Source organism: Schistocerca cancellata, chromosome 2, assembly GCF_023864275.1.
Source record: "Schistocerca cancellata isolate TAMUIC-IGC-003103 chromosome 2, iqSchCanc2.1, whole genome shotgun sequence".
Taxonomy (NCBI): Eukaryota; Metazoa; Arthropoda; class Insecta; order Orthoptera; family Acrididae; genus Schistocerca; species Schistocerca cancellata.
Genome location: NC_064627.1, coordinates 26178043 through 26204226, shown reverse-complemented (window position 1 = coordinate 26204226; position 26184 = coordinate 26178043). Strand labels below are relative to the sequence as shown.

General features: G+C 39.2%; 1 protein-coding gene across 1 annotated transcript in view; it reads right to left on the bottom strand.

Moving 5' to 3' along the window:
• The window catches only part of LOC126150369 (Down syndrome cell adhesion molecule-like protein Dscam2), a 174095-nt gene that overhangs the window by 146580 nt on the left and 1331 nt on the right, over positions 1-26184 (bottom strand). Inside the window, exons 2-3 of the mRNA XM_049915873.1 lie at positions 17721-17892; positions 14774-14898 (exon numbers count right to left, since the gene is read on the bottom strand). Coding sequence (XP_049771830.1) covers positions 14774-14898; positions 17721-17892 — 297 coding nt within the window. The remainder of the gene's footprint in view (positions 1-14773; positions 14899-17720; positions 17893-26184) is intronic.

Below are 26184 nucleotides of genomic sequence, written 5' to 3'. Positions count from 1 at the left end.
TAATGCCAAAGGGAAGAATACAGAAAAGAAATACATGTTGTCAGACAGTTATGAGAACAGCTGTCTGTACATGCTATCTGTAATTTGTTCATTATAATTAAGCACAAAATGGTCCAAATGGCTCTAAACACTGTGGGATTTAACATTTGAGGTCATCAGTCCCTTAGACTTAGAACTACTTAAACCTAACTAACCTAATGACATCACACACATGCATGCCCGAGGCAGGATTTGAAGCTGTGACCATAGCAGCAGTGTGGTTCCGGGCAAAAGTGCCTAGAACCACTTGGCCACAGTGGCAATTAAGCACATATTATGACTATGTTTATTGAATTAAGACAATAATATTCAAAATATTTTCTCGCTGTTTTCCAGAAGATTGATGTCTACATCGACATCTACATCCATACTCCGCAAACCACCTGACGGTGTGTGGCGGAGGGTACCCTGAGTACCTCTATCGGTTCTCCCTTCTATTCCAGTCTCGTATTGTTCATGGAAATGTAATGATTATGCCACACAATAGACAAGTTGTGGGTGTTAAAAGTTCCAGTAAAGGTTTTTGGAACCATAATCATATATACTGTTCCTCAAGGAGAAGTCTGTCTTCTGTCAAGTGTTGAGAACAATACTTGAAACAGAATATTTCCACATCTCTGGTGCAAAGGCCATGAACACTGTATGAAATAGCTATCAATTTTAAATTGCACTACATCAGCCCCCTCGCCTCCTCTCTCTCACCTTGTAATAGCAGAGCATCACCAAACATCTTACTGGAAAGCAGTCATGCTGACCAGAACATTTCCATCAGTCAAAGGTGATTTCAGAAATGGGTTCTAGTGATGACTGCTCTTGTAGTAGGTTGAGGCACAAGGCTGAGCATTTCTGGGAAATGATATACTGTTTGACCCTGTGTAAAGACACTGTTGCAGTATTGCCATTTAATAATAGACTGAGTGCTTCATTTGCTCTTTACCATCTGCTCATAATGTCATACGTGTATGGTTTTTCAAGTCCTGATGGATGAAAGGAAATGTGGAATCATGTCTTCAGACTGGCTGCAGGTGAATGTGACCAATGTGACACAGACCTGCAGCAAAATCTGGTAGATTAATGTCTGGTGGCTGTGTGATAGTTGTCAACAACTTCATGAGACAGGCAGAGTTCAGCTGATGAAGCATCAAGATGGATCTTGTATGTTATATGGAGGCTGAGTAGAACTGTCAGAAGTGAAGGTCTAGTGAATTATCAAATGACATTTCAAAGCAGCCTTGAGTGTATGATGCCACTGCTCAATCATGCACTTGTTAGCTTGATAGTAGCTAGTGTCCAAAGATGATTGACACCACGAAAGTTACTAAGTTTTTGAAATAGCTCTAATCCAAGTTGCTGAACATGGTCCATTATCATGAAGAGGGTGAGGGGGGGGGGGGGCAGAGTGGGAAACACAATTTGAAATAAAAGATAGGGTTAGTGTCTTTGCTGTAAGTCTAGGACTGGTATTGTTTCTGGTTAGCGTGTGAGTGGTCAGTCATTCTCAGTAAACAGTGTTGCCTGTTACAAGTGGCAGTGGACTGACCATATCTGTGTGTGAATAAGCAAAAACCATTGTATTTGGAAAATCACATACTGGTACATTTACATGGCACACTATGTAGCATTGATAGGCAAGACATGCATGGGCCACTCAGGACAATAATTTTCAATATTAGGTCAGACAGAATAGTCTGTGACCAATCATGTTGATACGATGATCCCAGGGTGACTAATATTAAGTAACTTGTCAAAGCCATGGTGTCAAAATGCAACTTGAAGGAATGGTCAAGGCTTTCCTTTATAGATGACCCAATAGTGTCAGATGAATGATTCAGGAACATTGACGAGTTGCAGTTGTAAGCCTGTGAAGGTGTTGTTCAAGATTTTTTTTAGTTTTTTGTCAGTATTCTGCACCTCAGCAAACTTTGAAAATTCAATGCTACTTGAGATGCTGCTAACATGGGCCAGGAAATCTACTACATTGCTTATTCTGGATAAATGGTGAATGTCTTATTAAATTTACTGTAATGGCAAGACAAATATCATTTTTCTGCCAGAAAGACGAGGTAAATGGGTTCATGAAAATAACAAAGTCTTTGGCTTCAAACTGAGGATAGAGGTACCAGACTGATTCGTACATGGACAACAGTGCACAGTCCTCCAGTAAAGTGTGAGGAGGGGAGGTTACATCAAAACAATGTGAGCAGCTGACACACATCATTAACTTGTTATCACAAGACAGCACTTATGGCAAACTGACGGCATCCACCACCAGAGCAAATAGTGCACCTTGCACAGGGTGAACAAGCAGTGCTGCATCATCAATACTCTACTTTTCAGTGGTGAAAGCCATATTCATTTATTGTGCTCATTGACAGAGCATATTGCAACATTTTTCCCCCTTGGAACCTACAACCACAGCAGCCAGAGGCTCCTGCAGTGCTGCTATATGAGGTACATGGTGACAGCAAAAATTCAACATTTCAAGGAAACAGCTTAGCTCTTTAATTGTTTCTGGTCCGTGAATTTGAGTGAGGGCCTCGACTTTTGAGGTAAGGATGACAATTCTGGTGAAAAAAAAAAACGCTGTCCTAGGAATGTGACCAATGGTTCACTGAAAATACATCATAGCTGGATTGATTATCACACTGAAATGTTTAGTGTTGCAAAACTTGTGTGAAGTGCTTCTGGTGGAGCTCTTCAGTTCGTGAGAAGATGAGAATGTTGTCCAAATAGGACAAAACAAAAGGGAAGTCCTTGGAAAATGAAGTCAATAAAGTATTGCCAAGCTGTGTAGCATTTTGTGAGCTGAATTGTCATAAATAAGCTCTCAAAAAGCTCAAATGTTGTGCTGATGATGGCTGTTTTTGGAATCATATCCCTCTGCTATTGGGATCTGAGTAAACATATTAGCACAATCCAGAACACCAAACACTGAGTTGATGGTTGTAGTCTCTCAAGAGTCCATGTATTTAGGATATGGTAATTGCCACATAGGCATTGTACATCATCCTTTTTTGGAACAAAATGAACAGGTGACATCCAAGGGCTGTGGGAGGGCCAGATCAATCCTTTGTGTACCATTCAGCCAAATTTAGCCTTCACTACAGCTGAAAGGTCTGGTGAAAGACCCTGTGAATGGCATGATACATGTGGACCATATGTTTTAATGTAATGCACTGTGGTTTAATCTCTCATGGTATGCTGGGGGCTGACTGATTGTCAGATAATGGTCCATTAATTTTTTCTACTTCCAGAGAACTTGAATAAGTTTGACACTGCGGACAGCAATGTCATGATTCTGTGCAGAGAGCCCAGTAACATTGTCAATCATTTGTAACTCAGCAATGTCCAGTATTACCTGTTTACACAACAAGTGGTTGGCTCCAGTGATGAACTCTGCTTTGTCTGTGATGGTCAAATCCCAATTGAAAGCATGCCACAAGCTGACACTGAGCAGGAAATCAGCACCTGTGTGCAGAAGGGATTTCTGTCTGGATCTTCTGTCAGTTACATGCAGATACTGAGAGGCTGCTTGGCAAGTGTATGTCCTATGTCAGGTTGTGGATGTTGGCTTTTGGGTATGTACAATGTAACATACATTTCTTTGCTCAAGCCCCAACTTTCTGTGGAACCAAAAAGCCACAGATGATTGAGCCATATCAGTGGATGTCTACAAGTTTACTTCTGAATGAATATGGAAACATTGGCAGTTCCTCTTGTAAGGTGGTTTGCACTGTTGTGACCTAACACCTCACTCAGTTGTATAGCTACAGAATCTGCCTTATTGGATAGGCATTCAAGGTGTAATACTGTGTGGTGATACAATGTTACTATGTGTTACCTTCATACTGATGACAACATCCTGCATGTGATTAGCTATCTCCCCTACTCAATCTGAGTTGACATTACAGACTGCACTTGTGTTGTAAGTCAGCCAGGCTAGAGGATGTGGAGTAGTGTATCTGAGTCAGTTCCCACAAAACTTGCTTCCACTTGTGTGGACTATAGTACTGGTTTATGAAGCCAGGGGGTCAAACTCACTGTGAGGTAAGAAACTGCAAATTTTTCAATAATTTCTGTAGCCATGTTTCCTTTTGCAGCACTGAAAATATACGGTCAGTAATTAATAATCAGCTAATCATGCAGTGATCACCTGTGTCAGATAGTTATGAGAACTGCTGTCTCAATATGCTCAAGTACTTGTATTCACTATAATCAAGCAGAATGAACTGAATAATATTAAAAAATTGTGGAGAACACACACACACACACACACACACACACACACACACACACAAAGGATAGGAGGCAATACGGGAAAATATGCACTTTTTAGTGGATTTTTACAGAGGAAATGACATTGGTTTATAAAGGAGGTAGCTTGCAAAACACTCAGTGACCCGTCTTAGAATACTGGTTTTTCGCACCAATCCTAAATAGGTCTAACAAGTCATATTGAAAATAGGCAAAGAAGGACAGTAAGCATAAACCACTGAGCACTCTACATTGGTGATCACCAAACTGCTGACTGAGAGCTACCTGTAGCTCATGGGGCCATTTTTGGTCAGTCGTAGTAATGCTCAAGTTTGCTAAACTGGGTTGCTGCACTGAGTTCAGACATTGCTCAAGATAACTGGTTGTTTCTCCCATGCAACTGATATTTTCAGTCAGGAATACTACATTATCAGTCTCACAGTTCACTGTATATGTACGAGGTTGTGCACTTCGTTTGTTGCATGCATATCAAACATTTGCTAATAGAGATAGTTTTTGTTAACACTGATACTAAGTTAGGCTTATTCTAATGAAAAGCATACAACTTAACACTTTCATTTGGAATGGAAATCTGATTACTTCTTTAATCAGGCAAAGGGCAAATATGTGCATTTATTGTGCTACACAAGTGTGTCAGTTGGGAGAAGATGGAAAGTTGAATGTGACTTCAGAACCATTCACCCAGGGGTTGAAAAAGATATTCCACTGGATTCTGCTCTAAGGTTCAAATGGCTCTGAGCACTATGGGACTTAACATCTATGGTCATCAGTCCCCTAGAACTTGGAACTACTTAAACCTAACTAACCTAAGGACAGCACACAACACCCAGTCATCACCTGCTCTAAGGAAAGAAAAGGTAAGGCAGCTAACATCCAAACTGAATGATACACAATCATGTGTTTTACACCTTCAGATAAGAATAAAACAGCAACAGAAGCATCATCCAGAGTTTAAAAATTATTGCACAGAATAAAAAACCATATGAAGATAGTGAATTAATCAAATCTGCATTTTCAAAAGTTGGAGATTCATTATTTGATAGTTCCAACAATAAAACTGAGATGTCTGCTATTAAATCTGCACAGCTTTCCTCAAATACAGTAATCAGGAGGGGTAAGGTTAAGTGTTCTGACATTACTTAGTAACTTAAAACTTACTTTCATCACTACAATGATCTTTTTATATGACTTGATAAACTGACTGATATGGCTGATAAGGTGATATGGCCATTTTTGCAAGAAAGGCTTTTGATCATTTTGAAATAAGAGAGGAGCTGGTAAAGATTACACCACTAACAGGATGCAGTACAGGAAAGGAGCAATTAAAGATCTGATCAACTCTGAAAATATTTGTATAAAGAAGTTTGTGGCCTTAGCAACTGATGGAACTCCTGTGATGGTAGGCAGAGGGAAGGGGTTCATAGCCTTGCTTTGTAAATGCAACAGCTTTCCCAAATTACCTTTGTGTAACACAGCAGCAGTCACTGCATGGGAAATTTTTAAGTATGAACACTGTGATAAAAACAGACATAAAAGTAATGAACGAAGTTAGAGCCCATGCAATTCTCATACGTTTTCCGAGTGCTGACTGATGAACTAGGTTGTCAGTAAGGTAATCTGCTGCATCATATGGAAGTTCTTTTGCTTTGTAGAGGCAGAAACATAGAGCATTTTAAAGAGCTGCTTCAGCATTAGTAGAATTTTTGAAAGAATGAGGTGAATGCTTCTGTGAATTAGAAGATCTGGTTCAGATGCAGGATTTTGCTTTTCTCACAGACATCACCAAAAAGTGAAATATCCTTCACTTAGAGCTACAAGGTAAGGATAAAGATATGAGTGAACAGTTTCAGATTTTGGTTCATTCTCAAAAAGTTGGGACTGTGGCATAAAATCTCATCCAAGGTGAATAGAAACACCTTGCCTGTTTGAAACAAACTCTTGACAGGCAAAGCTCTTCAGCAACTCCTTACAACAGTATACAATTCTTTCAGGTCTGAGAAGGCAGTTCAACAAATGCTTTCATGATTTTTGAATGTTGCACTGTCTGTTAAGTCACCTTTTATAGAGTTGATGCTGAAGAGTTCTCTACTTATGTCATGGAGTATTTTGATTTTCAAGAAGGCAATGCTGACATGGAGTTGGAACTAATTGATTTTCAAAGTGATTTATCTTTAAAATTGCTTTCTTCAAGCTCTGAAAGTATTTGACCTATTGCTCCTAAAGAAAAATAACTCATGTTTTTCAGTGTTATTTTCAAACTCGAGGCGATGTTCTGCTCTTCATATCTGTGAGAGGTTTCTTTTCCCAGTATGAAATTTTAAAAAAAGTACAGAGACAGACTTATTGATGAACACTTGGAGAATTGTATTTGAATGCCAGCCACTACCAACTCACCCAAAACTTGATTATGATAAAAGAGAGTAATATCCTCCTCTTAAAAGTTAATAACTCCAATTAAAAAATCTGTCCTTGCTTTGACACTTTATTTTTAACTGCAATTCAATTTTTTTCTTTGATTAGAATTCATTTCATATTTACTAAAAATGTAAGCTTATAGGCAATAAACAAATGTAAGCTTTTTTTTTTAAATCTTGATATTTCTGTCCTAGTTTCTTTCAGTAACTAACAGTGGGATTTAAAAATAACATGGTAGCTCAGAAGGTTCATAAGTTCGGCAACCACTGCTTTACATACAACTGTTTGCTTTCAACAACAATAGTATGAAAAGGATAAATTTCCACCTACCATGCAGAGGAGACACTGAGTTGCAGACAGGCACAATGAAAAGACTTCCATACATTTTAGTATCTCTCTCTATCTCACGTGCGTGCCAATACACACACACACACACACACACACACACACACACACACTGCCATTGTCTCTGGCTGCTGTGGCCATACTGCTTAGCAACATTGTTACAGCATTTAGAGGCCACTGTTACAGCATCAGGTGAGTCTGTTCAAATGCCAACCAACTGCAGCAAATCTTACAGCCTTTTGGAAAGCAAATGCGAAAGCCAGATGTATAACAACAGATAGGATATGAGTTCTTTGATTTAATTAAGTGCATCACCAGTTCCATTAAAGTATGGGTAGTAATCAGGAGGATTTCCAATACCCAAAATAGTCACTAGCATCAGCTCTAAACTGCTCATCTTCTGGTAGCTTTTGAAGACATTATTACAGCAATTACAGAGGATTATGCAAACGCTTGTGCCTCATAGCTTTAGGTTTTTGTTGCCAAGACAGGTAGTTGGCATTTCATTTCTAATAATAACGAACAATACAGCTGTGAGATAGAATCAGCTCTGTTAGCGCCCCGAGACACTGCCCCTCAAAATGAACTGGTTCATTACAAAAAGTGGGATACTGAATTAATGAGAAATGATGAGAAGCATTTGAAATTTCTAAAGGACGTAGATACTCTGGTGAAGAATATTGCAGCAGGCAGTTCAGTTGAACAAGAATGGATATATTTAAAAGGGAAACCACAAAATTGGACAGACAAACATAGGTAAAAGAAGGTGACTATGCAAAAAAAAAAAAAAAAAAAAAAAAAAACCTTTGGTAACAAAAGAAATACTTAATTGTTTGACAGAAGAAGGTACAAAAACGCTCAGGGAAACAGGAATACAACAGTATACGTCATTTAGGAATGAAATAAATGCTGTTGCACAAAAAATGTGAAGGAATCAAAAAAGAAATGTTTGTTGGAAGGACTAATTCAGCATACACGAAAGTCAAAACAACCATCAGTGAAATTAAAAATGAGGGAAAAGTAATGAAGTGTGCAACAGGGATTCGACTGTTTAAAGCAGGGGAGAGAGCAGGTAAGCGGCAAGAATACACTGAAATGCTCTATGAGGGGGAAGACTTGTTCAATGGTGTGACAGAAGAGGAAATGAGAGTCTAGATGGAAGACTTTGGTTATCCAGTAGTAGAGTCAGAATTGACAGACCTATGGAAGACATATAGTCAAATTAGGCAAGGATAGGTGACAATCCTTTGGACTTTCTGAAATCATTCAACAAAGTGACAAAGAAATGACTATTCGAGTTGGCATGGAGACACTGTAAGACTGGAGACATACCATCAGAGTTTCAGGAAAATATCATCCACATAATCCCAAAGATAGTGAGAGCAGATAAATGTGAGAATTATCGCACAATCAGCTTAACATCTCATGCATACAAGTTGCTAATAAGAATAATATACAGAAGAACGGAAAAGAAAACTGACATTTATTAGATGACAGTGAGTTTGGCTTTCAGAAAGGGATAGGAACCATAGAGACAGTTCTGTGGTTGTGCTTTATAATGGAAGTAAGTCTTAAGGAAAATCAAGACTTTACATTATATTTGTTGCCTGAGAAAATGAGATTAAGTTACGGGGAAAAATGAGTGACATACAATATGTAAAAGAACCAAGGGTGATCAATAACAATGGACGACCAACAGCAGTCTTGGATTGAAAAAAGTGTAAGACAAGGATGCAGTCATTCTCCTCTGCTATTTAATCTGTACAGTGAAGAATCAATGATGGAAGTGAAAGAGAGGTTCAGGAGAGGGATTAAAATTTAAGTTGAAACAGTATCAGTGATCAGATACACATACGGCACTGTTAGCCTCAGTGAAAGCCTGATAAGCTAAGTGGAATGAGCAGCCTACTGAGGACAGAATATGGATTGAGAGTGAAGTGAACAAACATGAAAGTTATGAGTAGCAGGAACAAAATTAATGAGAAACTTAATGTCAAAATTGGGGATCATGCAGTATATGAAGTGAAGGAATTCTGATATCTTGCAAGGGAAACAATGTATCACAGACAAAACAAGGAGGATATAAAAAGCAGACAAGTATATCCAAAGAGAAAAGACTGCAAGTACCAACCATTATCTTTAATTTGAGGAAGGAAATTCCAAGGATGTGCACCTCAAGCACAGCACTGTATTGAAGTGAATCATGGATTGTGGGAGAACTGCAAAAGAAAAATGCTCTGAGCATTTGAGATGTGGTGCTATAGGAGGGTGTTGAAAAACTTGGTAAACTGATAACATAAGATGAATGATGAGGTTCTCCGCAGAACTGGTGAGGAAAGAAATACTTGGAAAAGACAAACAAGAGAAGAGACAAGATTTTTGGAAATGTGTTAATATTTAGGGAAATAGCTTCAGTGGTACTTGAGGTAGACGTGGTGGGTAAAAACCATAAAGGAAGATAGATTGGAGTGCATCCAACAAATAATTGAGATCACTAGGGTTCAGGTACTACTCTGAGATGATGAGTTTGGTACAGGAGAGGAATTCATGGTGGGTTGCATCAAATCAGTCAGAAGACTGAAAGCCCCCCACCCCCACCTTCGCCCCCCCCCCCCCCCAAAAAAGAAGGAAAACAAGTACCAGAAAAAGTGTCATGTTGCAGCGCTTTGGTAGATGGGCAAAGAAAACTTGCTACTACTTATTTAATGAAATGTGGTTGACAAAACAGTATCTTAGGATGATGACAATCTTAATTCCCCTCATGAAAGGGGGAAGAGACTTCCTAATGTGTAGTGAACTGTCTGTTAACATGGCTTCTTGAGATCAACACTCTCTTGATTTGCTCCCAGTATGGGCTCAGAAGATACACTATGTGATCAAAACTAGTTGGACACCTGGCTGAAAATGACTTACAAGTTCATGGTGTGCTCCATCAGTACTGCTGGAATTCAATATGGTGTTTGGCCACCCTTAGCCTTGATGACAGCTTCCACTCTCACAGGCGTATGATCAATCAGGTGCTGGAAGTTTTCTTGGAGAATGGCAGCCCATTCTCCATGTACTGCTGCACTGAGGAGAGGTATTGCTTGACAGTTGGTGAGACCTGGCACAAACTCAGTGTTCCAAAACATCCCAAAGGTGTTCTCTAGAATTCCAGTAAGGACTCTGCACAAGCCAGTCCATTACAGAGATGTTATTGTTGTGTAACCACTCCACCACAGGCTGTGCATTATGAACAGGTACTCCATCATGTTAAAAGACACAATCGCCATCCCCGAATAGCTCTTCAACAGTGGGAAGCAAGAAGGTGCTTAAAACATCAATGTAGGCCTGTGCTGTGATAGTGTCATGCAAAACAACAAGGGGTGCAAGCCCTCTCCATGAAAAACATGACCATGCCATAACACTACTGCCTCTGAATTAAGTGTTGGCACTACACACACTAGCAGATGCCGTTCACCAAGCATCCGCAATACCCAGACCCTGCCATCAGATCACCACATTGTGTATCATCATTCATCACTCCACACAATGTTTTTGACTGTTCAATCATCCAATGTTTACACTCCTTACACCAAGAGAGGCGTCAATTGGCATTTATCAGCACGATGAGTGGCTTATGAGCAGCCACTCGACCATCAAATCCAAGTTTTCTCACCTCCTGCCTAACTGTCATAGTACTTGCAGTGGATCCTGATGCAGTTTGGAATTCCTGTGTGATGTTCTGGATAGATGTCTGCCTATTACACATTACAACCCTCTTTAACTGTTGGCGGTCTCAGTCAGTCAACACACGAGGTCAGCCTGTGTGCTGTATGAGTGACTTCACATTTCCACTTCACTATCACATCAGAAACATTGGACCTAGGGATGTTTAGGGGTGTGGAAATCTTGCATACAGATATATGACACAAGTGGCACCCTATCACCTGACCACGTTCAAAGTCTGTGAGTTCCGCAGAGCATCCCATTCTGCTCTCTCACTATGTCTAATGACTACTGAGTTAGCTGGTATGGAGTACCTGGCAGTAGGTGGCAGCACAATGCACCTAATACAAAAAACATATGTTTTTGGGGGTGTCCGAATAATTTTGATCACACAGTGTATAATTTCACTGGATGACAACCTGACCCAACTGAATGTTCTTCTAATCAGACAACACCTAATGTGATTCTTTCAAAATACGGAAACTGCTTGACACAACTTAAAGACATATCCATAAATGGCTCTCTTAACATCTTTCTGTAGCTTCTTTAGGTATCATGTTTGTCATGCTGTATTTGGCTATTTTGAGCAAGAGAATTCATCCTACAAAGAACCATTCTAAGTGTAACTATGGTCACAACAGTTGTTAATAGTTTATCATTCATCACACAGGATCTACTTCTACCTTCACTTTTTATGGATGATTTTTGCCCTCTCCATTATTTCTTCATCCTAACGACCTTCTGATGATTTATGGTTTTGACGAATGGGTTGAACATAACAGTCTAAAACTCTCATCAGAGAAAATGTGTGGGTTGACTTGTGCCATTTGTATGGCGTTTCCAGTCCTGTTGAAGTACAGGTGAGAGGTAATGTTTCCAGTTTCAAATATTCATCCAGGTACCTGCCCATAACTTGTGATGAAAATTTGACAGGGTTACTTCACCTGAGACACCTCAAAGTAAAATTCCGCAAGGCAGTAAACATCTAAAAAAGCCTCAACTGTATATAAAGCATGTCTGATGCAATTTTACACAGGTCTGGGTCAATATCATCTCATAATTATTGGTACTATTTGGCATGTGGATATCAGGCTAGCATCATGAGCTTTTAGGACCACCCTTAATCTCAGTCTCTTACATTAGTCAATTGCCATTTATTGTAAAGCAAAGTCTATTTATAGTGTGTGAACCGTGCAGCATCTTATCATCTCCCATTTCACCAGATTTCCATGTCATTTCCCACCTTCCAATGATGCAAATTTGTTGAAAGTCATCCTTGATCAGTAAGGTTGTTAGGATACATGCAATGCATAAGTTAATGGTGTTAGGTTTGAATAAAGTGCCTGTTCATATTGAGTGAACAACTGTTCACCAATTTCACTGGTGAGGAGACACCATGTTGATATCAAACTAACAAGAAAGAAAAATACACCAGAATATGTTTCTGATCATTTTTCATCCATGTTTTAACTAAGAATTGTAACTCTTTCATTATGTACATAATGTTATTTAATTAGACAGATAAAAATCTACTCACCAAGCAGCAGCAGAACGCACACATAAAAGACTGCTGTTGTGATTGGCAAGCTTTTGGAGCCAGTGGCTCCTTCTTGAGGCAGAAGGTGAAGGAAAAGGACTGGAGAGGTCTAGAAAAAGGGGCAGATTTTGGGGAAGTCATTCAGAACCATGGGTAGGGGAGTCTTACCGTACAATACATATTATTATCCCTTTTCCTAGACCTCCAGTGCTTTCTCTTCACCCTTCTTGCTTCCCCTTCAACCCTTCTGCCTGAAGAAGGAGCCACTGGCTCCAAAAACTTGCCATTCACAATAGTTTTTTATGAGTGTATTCTGCCACCACTTGGTGAGTAGATTTTTTATCTATCCAATTAAATAATTTTATCAATAATTGATTGTTTTCACTGTCATATACATACTGTGTTATTCCTCAACATACAGTTCCCAAAATATCTTATAATCTCTGATACTGAACTGAATGTGACCTTGATAATGCTGCAGGGGCAGGTGAGACAACTCTGGGAAGAAATTACTCATCTGCTCTAACTCCCTGAGCAACCTTCAAGCTGTTCAACATATGTACCCAATAGAAAACAAACACCAAACATCCAGGATTTCATCATCTTCTTCTTCTTCTTCTAATATATGAGGGTTGAGTGAAAAGTAATGCCTCCACTTTTATTAATTGAGTTTGGATGGGAATATTTTAATAAATCAAATGCAGAAATAATCCTTAGAATGCAATCTTTAATTACCAGTATTCACTTTTCCACATAATCACCAGCCAATTAGATACATTTCTGCCAATGATGAACAAGTTTTCTGAAACCATCACAGAACATGTTGACACACTGTTTCTGCAACCACAGTCTCACAGTTCTCTCAGCGTCTTCATCAGAAGCAAAATGATGTCCCCGCCGATCATCTTCCATAATCGGGTACAGATGGAAGTCAGACGGTGCTAAATCTGGACTGTATGGAGGATGTTGTACGGTGATGAGATTCAATCTCTGAAGTTCTGCTGTGGTGGCACAGGAAGTGTGTGGGTTTGCATTGTCATGCTGCAGGAAAACATTTCCCTTTCCCTTTTGGACACTTGTTAGCCGTAGTTTCAGAGTTCGCAGCATTGTGACGTAATGCTCTGAATTTATTGTTGTTCCATGATCAAGGAAATCAACATGGATGACACCATCTGCATCCCAGAACACTGTGGCCATGAGTTTTCCAGCTGAGGTCTGCATCTTGAATTTCATTTTGTGGGGTGAGTCTTTGTATCAATATTCCATAGACTGACGTTATGTTTCCAGGTTGTGATGGTGTACCCATGTTTCATCTCCTGTCACAATTTAATGGAGAAAGGTGTCACCTTCATTCTTGTAACATGAGAGAAGTTCCTGGCAAATTTCAAGTCTGTGTGCTTTCATTTCAGGAGTCAGCATCTGAGGTACCCATCGTGCACAGATCTCTTGGTGGTTGCTCTCACAGCATGTCCAACTCTTTGTTTGTCATGCAGGTCAGATGTTCCTGCCTCACTAAACTTACTTGCCCAACAATGCACAGTAGTCACATCAACACAATCACCATAAACTGCTTGCATTTTCTGATGAATTTCCTTTGGGGTGGCACCTTCTGCTGACAAGAATTCAATGACTACAAGTTGCTTAAATCGCACTGACTGACCATTTGCACAGGGGTCCATACTTTACACTGTAACAACACAACTATTCAATACTAAGGCTTCCTGCTAACTGGAGCTGTAGAGAAGAGGCTACAGAACAAGCCAGTACCTGCTTAAATTGTATTGACTGACCGTTTGCACAGGGTTCTATACTTTACACTGTAACAACACAACCATTCAGTGCTAAGGCTTCCCACCAACTGGAGCCCTAGAGAAGAGGCTACGGAACAAGCCAGTGCCTGCTGCATACCAATGTTGCCAACAGCTGAGGAGCTACGAAGGTGGAGGCATTACTTTTCAGCCAACCCTCATACATCAAATTAATGTTGAGGCACATGATCATGTGTTAATGGGAGGAAGTGTCTGAAAATAAGGAATAATTTGTTGCTGAACTATACTTCTGCCCACTTAAGTTAGACTAAATCATCGAAACATGCTTTCAAACTGAATATTGTCCAAAAGACATGTGGATTCCTTCTAGAGTGGGAGGACCCGCCTATGTGCAGTATTTGTTGAGTAGCATAACAGTGTATATAAGAATGGCCATTTTATAACATTCTAATGCTAAGTCTGAAAATTTAAAACTTTCTGTTTCAGATACTTCATTTTTTTATATGAACAACAGCAGCAGCATCAACAAAAGCAACAACAACAACACAGATAAATATTTCTTGCTGCTATCTTCTCTTCTTTTTCTTATCATCATCCTTATTGTCCCCTTAAGAAGTAGTGAATTTCTTAGCTACACCTGTATAAATGAGAATTTAAGATGACTAAACATCATGTAAATACTCGCCATGAACTGTGAGGTAGATGACTTTGCTGAGAGCCACACCAACACCATTGGATGCTTGGCACATATAATATCCAGAATCTTCTGGACGAGTGTTGTAAATAACAAGGCTTCCATTCTGCATAATTCTGAAACAAAAATGTTACCCATGAATGTAAAATATTTAAGGTCTGGATTATTTATATGTATCTATCATAAAAAAGGTAAAGGAAAAGGCATCTTCATAACAGTTAGGAACCACACCAGTTGGGGAAGAAATACCTCCAGTAGGTATACATCTAGTACTACCTACATCCATATACAGCTGCACCACAGTGGATTTATTAACCACAAGCCAAGCTTTATAGAAAACATTAATAAGACAATATGAGAAGTGAGATGCAAAATCCTGAAATTCATATGAGTGAATGAACAATGTTCTGACATGTGTGAAATGCTTTAATGCAATAAAAAAAGAAAATCATCAATAAAAATAGAGGAAAGTCACAAAAAGTGAACATGTTACTGAACAGAAGAGAACTGGACAATGAAAGTAGTCACAGCAACTAAAGACTTTAGAGACCATCACTGTTTTAACAATGTACAAAGGCAATGGAAACTCCTGATTGGAATAATAGAAAAAAATAAAGAAAATGCAACCATCTGTCTATATTTAACTGATGTGTGGCACATAGAAATATGTAACAGAAAAAAGTATTCACACTAGCTTTTGAGCTCTTGTTCCTTGTATAGCAAGTGTACACACATTCACACACCCTCAACCCATGGATGTGGGTGTCGTCAGTTGTCAATCAACCGTAGGTGAGTGATTGCCTTCCCTTTATTTTACATACAACTTTAACATTATTCGAAAACCAGAGTACACAATAATAAGTAACAAATTCTATATATATACAGGTATGAAACAGAAAATTGAAGACTCACATGAGCACCATAATGTTTATGGTAAACAAATTAATGCAACTGAAGTGATGATTGAAAATTTATGCCAAGACCTGGACTTAAACCAGAATTTGTTGTTTTCTACAAGCTGTCATTTCAGACTAAGCAAGCAGATATCCTGGCCCAACTCCAATTTCTCAATCTCAATCACTGTTCTATATATCTAAAAACAAAGATGATGTGACTTACCAAACGAAAGTGCTGGCAGGTCGATAGACACACAAACAAACACAAACATACACACAAAATTCAAGTTTTCGCAACAAACGTTTGCTTCATCAGGAAAGAGGGAAGGAGAGGGAAAGACGAAAGGATGTGGGTTTTAAGGGAGAGGGTAAGGAGTCATTCCAATCCCGGGAGCGGAAAGACTTACCTTAGGGTGAAAAAAGGACAGGTATACACTCGCACACACACACATATCCATCCGTACATACACAGACACAAGCAGACATATTTGTAAAGGCAAAGAGTTTTGCCCTTCCTGTGTATACTGTGAACTGAAGGGTCAACAGTAAACAGTGAACTACCAATCATTGATATTATCCACTATGGCTTCTGACAGATGTAGTCAGTCAATGTGAACAAATTTCCTTACGGATGTTGTAAATAAGTACTGGATCTAGAACTGCAACTATAATCTAAGGTTGGATGAAAAATGTATTATATTTATCAACGATATTAATGAAAGGATCAATTGCTAATCACCGTATTGAGAAGATGTTGAGTTTAGAGAGGCACAGCAAGAGGACTGCTATACATCTCAGCTTTTGGCCAAGAGGCCTTTTTTACTGATGTAGATAACATGCAACATTCACACAAGCACAACTCACACCCACATAATCACTGTCTCTGGCCACTGAGACTGGACTATGAACAGTGACTGTGTCTGATGGGAGAAGCAGTCTGTGGGTGGTGGGGATAAGCAGGAGGCTAGGGTGGATGTGGTGTGGATAGGCTAGGGCTGATATGTGCAGTTGGGAGGTTTGGTGGAGAGGGGGGGGGGGGGGAGGAGAAGGAGGAAAAGGAGAGCAGTGGGTGTGTTGATGGCATAGAAGGCTGTGTAGTGCCAGAGTGGGAGCAAGGAAGGGGATAGCCAGGTGAAGGACAGGGTGTAGCAATGGCTCAGGCCAGTGGGTTAACAGAAACATATGATAAATTCCAGAAAGTGTGCAGTTCAGGAAATCTGATGTTGCTAGAAAGGATGCAGATGGCACAGGCTGTGAAGTAGTCAAGGAAGTGAAGTTCATTGTTGGGCAGCATGTTTAGCAACTGGGAGGTCCAGCTGTCTCTTGGCCACAGTTCGTCAGTGGGCATTCATGCGGATGACAAACGGCTCGTTGGTTGTCTCGCTTGGTAGAAAATAGCACAGTGGTTTCAGCTTGGTTTGTAGATCAAATGACTTCTCTCACAGGTAGCCTGTACTTTGATGGGATAAGTGATGTCTTTGACTGGTCTGGAATAGGAGATAGCGAGGGGACATATGTAAATGATTACGGATGCGATTCTCTGCAACAGGTACAACGGCCACTAGAGACCATTAGTGTTGTTCATGGTTAGTCTTGTTACCAGGCACAGTAGGGTGTATAAGATGCTGAATGACCAGTGTGAAGGACATGGAGATACCAGTTGCCCATGTGAGACAGCACTATCAGGACCTGACGGAATTTGGAAGGAGCCTCTTTGTTGTGGGTCTCCAGTTGGTCAAACTGTACATTATCCAGATTTGCAAAGCTTTCAGATGTGACAGTGGCCTGATGTTGGACTGCCTGGGTACATGATAACAGTCATGCTTGTTGTCAAGGTTCCTGTAAGCTACATCTGATGATGATAAGGGAGGATTGCTGTACTGTGCACAAAGCACATTGTAACTCCTTTACATTTGTGCCATCTGAGAACAAGTAATGGACTCTCTGCATGTGTATCACAGACATACCTGATCATAGATGTGTACATTACAATGAAGCTGCAATTCTTTTCAAACAGTTTTTATGTGCTTTGAGTAACTTACTTGTAGTTCTCCATCAAACTGTTTAGTTCTTGATAAAGAGGAGGTACAGCACCAGTATTTTTCTTCCACAGTATCCTTGGTGATGGAGATCCTTCAGCAGCACATGGTAACACAACGGATTTGCCTGCTACTGTTTCTGTATCATCAGGCTGTACTCTCCATGAAGGAGGATCTGTCAAAAAGGAAATGGGAAAACTTAACCAATGTATGCATTTCTGAATGCACACACACACACACACACACACACACAAAGTCACCCACCTATTGAGATCTCACTTATTCTAGTAATTTCCTAGGTTTGTGTCTATTATCTGCCTATTGTCATTAATAACATACGATGCATGTAACTAGATTCCTACATTTCATGAGCTTACATATTACAGGTTCACGATGGTTAATATTTCCCTTCTTGTTGCTGTGGTCTTCAGTCCTGAGACTGGTTTGATGCAGCTCTCCATGCTACTCTATCCTGTGCAAGCTTCTTCATCTCCCAGTACTTACTGCAACCTATGGTACATCCTTCTGAATCTGCTTAGTGTATTCATCTCTTGGTCTCCCTCTACGATTTTTACTCTCCACGCGGCCCTCCAATGCTAAATTTGTGATCCCTTGATGCCTCAGAACATGTCCTACCAACCAGTCCCTTCTCCTTTTCAAGTTGTGCCACAAACTCCTCTTCTCCCCAATTCGATTCAATATCCCTCATTAGTTATGTGATCTACCCATCTAATCTTCAGCATTCTTCTGTAGCACCACATTTTGTAAGCTTCTATTCTCTTCTTGTCCCAACTATTTACTATCCATGTTTCACTTCCATACATTACACTCCATACAAATACTTTCAGAAACGACTTCCTGACACTTAAATCAATACTCGATTTTAAAAAATTTCTATTCTTCAGAAACTCTTTCCCTGCCATTGCCAGTCTACATTTTATATCCTCTCTACTATGACCATCATGAGTTATTTTGCTCCCCAAATAGCAAAACTCCCTTACTACTTTAAGCGTCTCATTTCCTAACCTCATTCCCGCAACATCATCCGATTAAATTTGACTGCATTCCATGATCCTCGTTTTGCTTTTGTTGATGTCCATCTTATATCCTCCTTTCAAGACACTATCCATTCCGTTCAACTGGTCTTCCAAATCCCTTGCTGTCTCTGACAGAATTACAATGTCATCGGCGAACCTTAAAGTTTTTATTTCTTCTCCATGGATTTTAATACCTACTCCAAATTTTTCTTTTGTTTCCTTTACTGCTCGCTCAATATACAGATTGAATAACATCGGGAGCAGCTACATCCATGTCTCACTCCCTTCCCAACCACTGCTTTCTTTTCATGCCCCTCGACTCCTATAACTGCCATCTGCCAACTGCCATCTGGTTTCTGTACAAATTGTAAACAGCCTTTCGCTCCCTGTATTGTACCCCTGCCACCTTTATAATCTGAAAGAGAGTATTCCAATCAACATTGTCAAAAGCTTTCTGTAAGTCTACAAATGCTAGAAACATAGGTTTGCCTTTCCATAATCTTTCTTCTAAGACAATTTGTAAGGTCAGTATTGCCACATGTGTTCCAATATTTATATGGAATCCAAACTGATCTTCCCTGAGGTCACCTTCTACCAGTTTTTCCATTCGTCTGTAAAGAATTTGCGTTAGTATTTTGCAGCTGTAACTTATTAAAATTTTCACATCTGTCAACACCTGCTTTCTTTGGGATTGGAATTATTATATTCTTCTTGAAGTCTGAGGGTATTTCGACTGTCTCATACATCTTACTCACTAGATGCTAGAGTTTTGTCAGGACTGGCTCTCCCAAGGCCGTCAGTACTTCTATTGGAATGTTGTCTACTCCCGGGGCCTTATTTTGACTCAGGTCTTTCAGTGCTCTGTCAAACTCTTCACGCAGTATCCTATCTCCCATTTCATCTTCATCTACATCCTCGTCCATTTCCATAATACTGTCCTCAAGTACATCACCCCTGTATAGACCCTCTACATACTCCTTCCACCTTTCTGCTTTCCCTTCTTTGCTTAGAATTGGGTTTCCATCTGAGCTCTTGATACTGATACAAGTGGTTCTCTTTTCTCCAAAACTCTCTTTAATTTTCTTGTAGGCAGTATCTATCTTAACCCTAATGAGATAAGCCTCTACATCTTTACATTTGTCCTCTAGCCATCCCTGCTTAGCCATTTTGCACTTCCTGTCGATCTCATTTTTGAGATGTTTGTATTCCTTTTTGCCTGCTTGATTTACTGCATTTTTATATTTTCTCCTTTCATCAATTAAATTCAATATTTCTTCTGTTACCCAAGGATTTCTACTAGCCCTCATCTTTTTACCTACTTGATCCTCTGCTGCCTTCACTACTTCATCCCTGAGAGCTACCCATTCTTCTTCTACTGACTTCCTTTCCCCCATTCATGACAATTGTTCCCTTATGCTCTCCCTGAAACTCTGTACAACCTCTGGTTTTGCCAGTTTATCTAGGTCCCATCTCCTTAAATTCCCACCTTTTTGCAATTTCTTCAGTTTTAATCTACAGTTCATAACCAATAGATTGTGGTCAGAGTCCACATCTGGCCCTGGAAATGTCTTACAATTTAAAACCTGGTTCCTAAATCTCTGTCTTACCATTACATAATCTATCTGATACCTTCTAGTATCTCCAGGATTCTTCCATGTATACAACCTTCTTTTATGATTCTTGAACAAAATGTTAGCTATGATTAAGTTATCCTCTGTGCAAAATTCTACCAGACGGCTTCCTCTTTCATTTCTTACCCTCAATCCATATTCACCCACTATGTAACCTTCTCTCCCTTTTCCTACTCTTGAATTCCAGTCACCCATGACTATTAAATTTTTGTCTCCCCTCACTACCTGAATAATTTCTTTAATCTCATCATACATTTCATCAATTTCTTCATCATCTGCAGAGCTAGCTGGCATATTAACTTGTACTACTGTAGTAGGCGTGGGCTTTGTGTCTATCTTGGCCACAATAATGGGTTCACTATGCTGTTTGTAGTAGCTTACCTGCACTCCAATTTTTTTATTTATTATTAAACCTACTCCTGCATTACCCCTATTTGATTTTGTATTTATAACCCTATATTCACCTGACCTAAAGTCTTGTTCCTCCTGGCACAGAAATTTACTAATTCCCACTATATCTAATTTTAACCTATCCATTTCCCTTTTTAAATTTTCTAACCTACCTGCCCAATTAAGGGATCTGACATTCCATGCTCCGATCTGTAGAACACCAGTTTTCTTTCTCCTGATAACGACGTCCTCTTGAGTAGTCCCCGCCCGGAGATCCGAATATGGGACTATTTTACCTCTGGAATATTTTACCCAAGAGGACGCCATCATCATTTAACCATACAATAAAGCTGCATGCTCTCGGGAAAAATTACGGCTGCAGTTTCCCCTTGCTTTCAGCCGTTCACAGTACAGCACAGCAAGGCCATTTTGGTTAGTGTTACAAGGCCAGATCAGCAATCATCAAGACTGTTGCCCCTGAAACTACTGAAAAGGCTGCTGCCCTTCTTCAGGAACCACACATTTGTCTGGTCTCTCAACAGATACCCCTTGGTTGTGGTTGCACCTACGGTACAGCCATCTGTATCGCTGAGGCACGCATGCCTCCCCAGCAACAGCAAAGTCCATGATTCATGGGAGTGGAGGGGGGGGGGGGGGGGGGGGGGGGGGGAATATTTCCCTTAAGGAATTAAAATCTAACAATTGATGTAGCTCCATACTACATCAAGCCAGCAACATCCCATACACATAAATGCACTCTTTGTACTCCACTTGCATTAAAACTGAACTGTACTGTACTGTATCCCTCAAAAGTTGCTGTAAAATAAAATGAATCCATACAAAATGCTAGGTGTAGATTATTTCGTAAACACAAAAATGCATAAATATAAGTTGTGACTGATTTGCACTTCATTACTGTCACTGGTGATATTATTCTAATTTGCACAATAAGTTATTGCATACAATGTGTACATAGTTGAATTTTTATATATGACTGTCAAAAATACTCTTAGTTCATGTTTTACATAATATGTGCAATCATAATGACATTAGTCACTGGAATTTTAGTGTAAATATCAATGTAGACATATGCATATTTAGTTCAACTTGTAAAAATTAATGAGTTGTTGGTATGCTAAGTGCTTCCACACAAAATATTAGAACCAAACTGTATATAACGAAGGAAGACTGTCAGTATTTGGTAATTTTATTATCGGTAATTTAATACATTTCACTTCATGACACCAGATATCACTGTATCAATGCATCACACCTCAGTATTTCATTATATGTATGAACACAGTTAGTCCCATTACTTCATATGCCATACTTTTATCTTCAGTGACTTATAATGGATTTTATGCTATTTTATGTCACAAGTTTTATGTCACCATGCAAGCTGTTTAAAAAGTCTAATGTGAGGATCTGGTACTTTATTATGCGAGTTTTCATGTGCACCTACACTAGATACTGTCATATTATATTGGGAGTTAAATATGAAATCCATTTCATGTATTCTCTCCTTTGGCATACAGGATACCTAATGATAATCTGAAGACTGAAACTGGCTGTAATAAAGAAGTATTAAAGAAGTTATTGGTTGTGAACTACAAAATTTTTTAAGTGTCTGGCCAAACTTTCTGTAATTGTTTGGCTTTATGTTGAAGACCACAAAACACCTTTGTATTTTAACACTTATGTGGCAAATAAATTTACTATTTATTGACATTTGTGGATAATAAAAAAAAATTTGAATTCAGTATACTACAATATCAATTATAAGAACAGCAGTCACATCAACTTAGTATCATTGCATGAAGCTATGATGCAGAACTGGATCTGGTGCAATAATTCTCAATGTGATATCCATACTTGAGCACTAATGAATTGTGAAGTAAAATTAAAAAAATAAGTTGAATGTATACTGATCTGATACTTTAATTTACATCTGAGTAAGACATTCATTTACAGTCACTATAACTATGAACGAAGAACAAAATCCTCAAGTGCATTTAAGATATTGTTTAATATGACTATCCTTTCATTTGTTGTCAGTAGTTGCACACCCACATTTATGTTGAAATTAAAGGCATTCTCATTGTGTTATGTGACTGTTTTTTGAAAACAGTCATGTAAAGTTTGTAAATTCACAATGAAAGACACATTTTATTAGAAGATTTAATCAACATTAAAGAATATGATAAACAATAGTAGTAGTGATTGTCAGAAATATTAATGTAAGCTCACTCTTCAGTTACTCTTCATTCAGATTTGTATGCCTTACATAAATGACAGGACATTGAAAGCACTCTGAACAATGCAGAAGTTCACAGGCTGCCAGGACTGGAAAAGTAGGCCACCTAACTCCAAGTAGTTTTGTGGAAGGACACCTGAGGGAGGTGCAGGTCAATAGCCCACGGGTTGGACAGCTCTCTGTATTTGTTGCACTGGCACATCCAAGCATCATGTATGAACACAGATAGCATCTCCTGTGGTACAGGAGCCCTCTGCTGCGAAACAGTTTACAACCCCAGAAAGTGGGAGGAGAGAAACATTTTAGCAGAAGGCACTATTGTACACAAAACTAGGAAGCTACATTTTTCTCTGCAAAGTATCAGATGCTGCAGATTTAACATCTCAAAAACGGAATGAGACCAGCAGTTTTGAGCTTTTGAAACAGACACCACTGGACGTGTTAACATAACAAAAATTGAATGTTCACTTGATATGAGAATCACAGGGGTTGGTTCATGTAAATAAACAAGAGGCTGGACAGAGATGTTTGGCTGTGACAATGAGGATCACCTTATTGGACACAGAGAGAGAGAGAGAGAGTGTGTGTCAGATGAGTTCTTATGTGTAAAATGTTAGAATGTATGTTACTGGTTAACCAGAGAGTGGATAGTCAAGGGAAGGGAACTAGCATGTTCTAAGGAGTAATTTGATCAGCCAGCATTTGGAAGATACAAAGCACAGCCAGTCTGAATACAGCATGACATGCGAAACACAGCAATGTGAGGTTTCCTGATAGAAAACATTCAATCAGAAATCATTTCATCTTCTCCATCTGCATCTACATCATAGGCAACTTCATGTTCCAAGAGACATTGCCATCACAGCTGATTTAGCGATTTAGAGAAAATTCTGGCTGATCTGCACTTTGCATTGGCGATGGTCATTGGTGCTGGCAATGAATGATTCTGCAGCCACTTCAGCCTCCACCTACAACACTATGGTGAGATTGAGCTGCAACTTTGAGACAACGTGTAGCAAAATTGAAGTCACTTTATAAGATTTCATCCACTTCAAATTGCACTTTGAAGACTTTTAATGAACAGTCTGCTCTCAGCTCTGAGCATAAGTATGATATATTCCCTTCTGTAGTACTATTTGCATTTGAATTAAAATCTTGGCAGTCATTGTGCAATTTTCAATTGCAGTTAGTTCAATTGAGTGATTATTAGAACCTTCCCACCACCCCATTTGTCAGATACACCAAGGTGGTTTATATTAGTATTTTTATTGTTTATCAATTGTTTATTCAAAGCTTTATCAGAATACATCAAAGTAATTGTAATCTTTTTCTCATTCAGCAGTTGTAGGATTCCTAATTCATAATTTTGGAGGGTGGTACGGTCCACTTCCATATTTGTACATAAATTTACTAAACACACCTGATCAACCTCTAGCAAATGCTTGTGAAAAGTATTACAACTACATAATTATATGTACATCAGTTTTCAAAAGTTTGCTATGGATTTCTGGTCTCAAGATTTCTCATGGTTTTTGTTTAATATAAGTATGAGGCTTATAAGACCCTTAGCTCTACCAAGGAACTCACTTTTTCATAGTTAGTACCACTGTTGTGTATGGTAACACACACAGAAACAAATGAGTGGTAACTGCCATCAGAAACATCCCAGTGTAGTGACCATTAAAGATGAACACTCCCATTCTGTTTCCTGACTAGTGCAAAGTGCACACTGTAATATGCTCCCTTAATTCCGGGGGCATGAATGTCACCACATTTCATCACAAAATTATGTCAGTTTTGGGGAGGAGGTTATGTTATAGCAACATGTGAAAAAATGGGTACAGAATTTCTCTTTTAGAAGAATGGAAATCCACATTGAAGAGTGAAATGGATGCCTGTCTACGCAGACTGATGAATTGGTGCAAAAACTTGAAGAGCATATTCGTTTTGATCACCATGTAATCATTAATGACCTGCATGGACTGTGTCCTGAAGTTTCTTGAAGTGTTGTTCATGAAATCATGAGTCACCAACTAGGATATCACAAGTTGTGTGCATGATGTGTTCCACAGATGCTTACTGCAGAACACAAAATCAACAGTTTCAAGGCTGTGTAAAAGTTTCTTAGTAGTTTTGTGAGTGACATAAAAACATTTCTAGCTTCATAGTGAAGGTGGGATGAAAAATGGGTTTACCATCATCCCCAAGGGAACAAGTGACAATCAATGCAGTGGTGCCACACACATTCCTCTTCAACAAAAAATTGAAGAGCTAGACATCAGCTCGAAAAGTCATGGCAGCTGTTTTCTGGGACAGGAAAGGGGTTCTGCTGGTCAAATTCTTGTCAAGAGGTGAAATAGTCAACTCTTCATGTCACTGTAATATCCTCAAGAAACTCTGCAGAGCCATACAGAACAAATGTTGTGGCATACTGACAAAGAGAGAGTGTGTCATTCATGACAACACTAGGCCACACTCCACCTGATAAATGCAAGAGTTGTCGACTTTCGTAAATTGAAGGAATATGTGAGTGAAAAAACTTTTATGATGATGAGAAGGTGAAATTCAAAGTGGAGAAGTGGTTTAAGTAGTTGGCAGGTGACAACTGTATTGTGGGTATTAAAAAACCTCATCTCATGGTTGACAAAATGCATTGATTGATTGACTGACTGTTCCATTGGTTCTTGGTAGAATATTTTATACATTGTGAATGAAAACAAACACAACATTGGTGTGATATTCTACTTCATTACATGAGTGTTGTGTGTGTTTTCACTCATAAAATGCAGTGCAGTAAATCATGATGATGTGGAAAATGTGGCCAAATGAAATCAGGGCTTGTGCACTGTGGGTTCTGGCAAACTTAATACACCCCTTCATGACAACCATGTGTCACAAAGGCAGTAGCATTTTTCAGCAAGATAATGCACCATGTCACAAGGCCTGGGGTGTGATAGAGTGGTTCAAGGAACACAGTTATGAGTTCCAGTTGATGTGATTGCTCCTCCAACTCATCACATCTGAAACCAGTCTAATACGTCTGGGATGTTATTTAATGTAGTGTCAGTGCTCATTGCCCCCTTCCCTGAAATTTACCAGAATTGTGTGTGCAGATGTGGTGCCAGCTCCATCAAGTGACCTCAAGGCCTCATTGC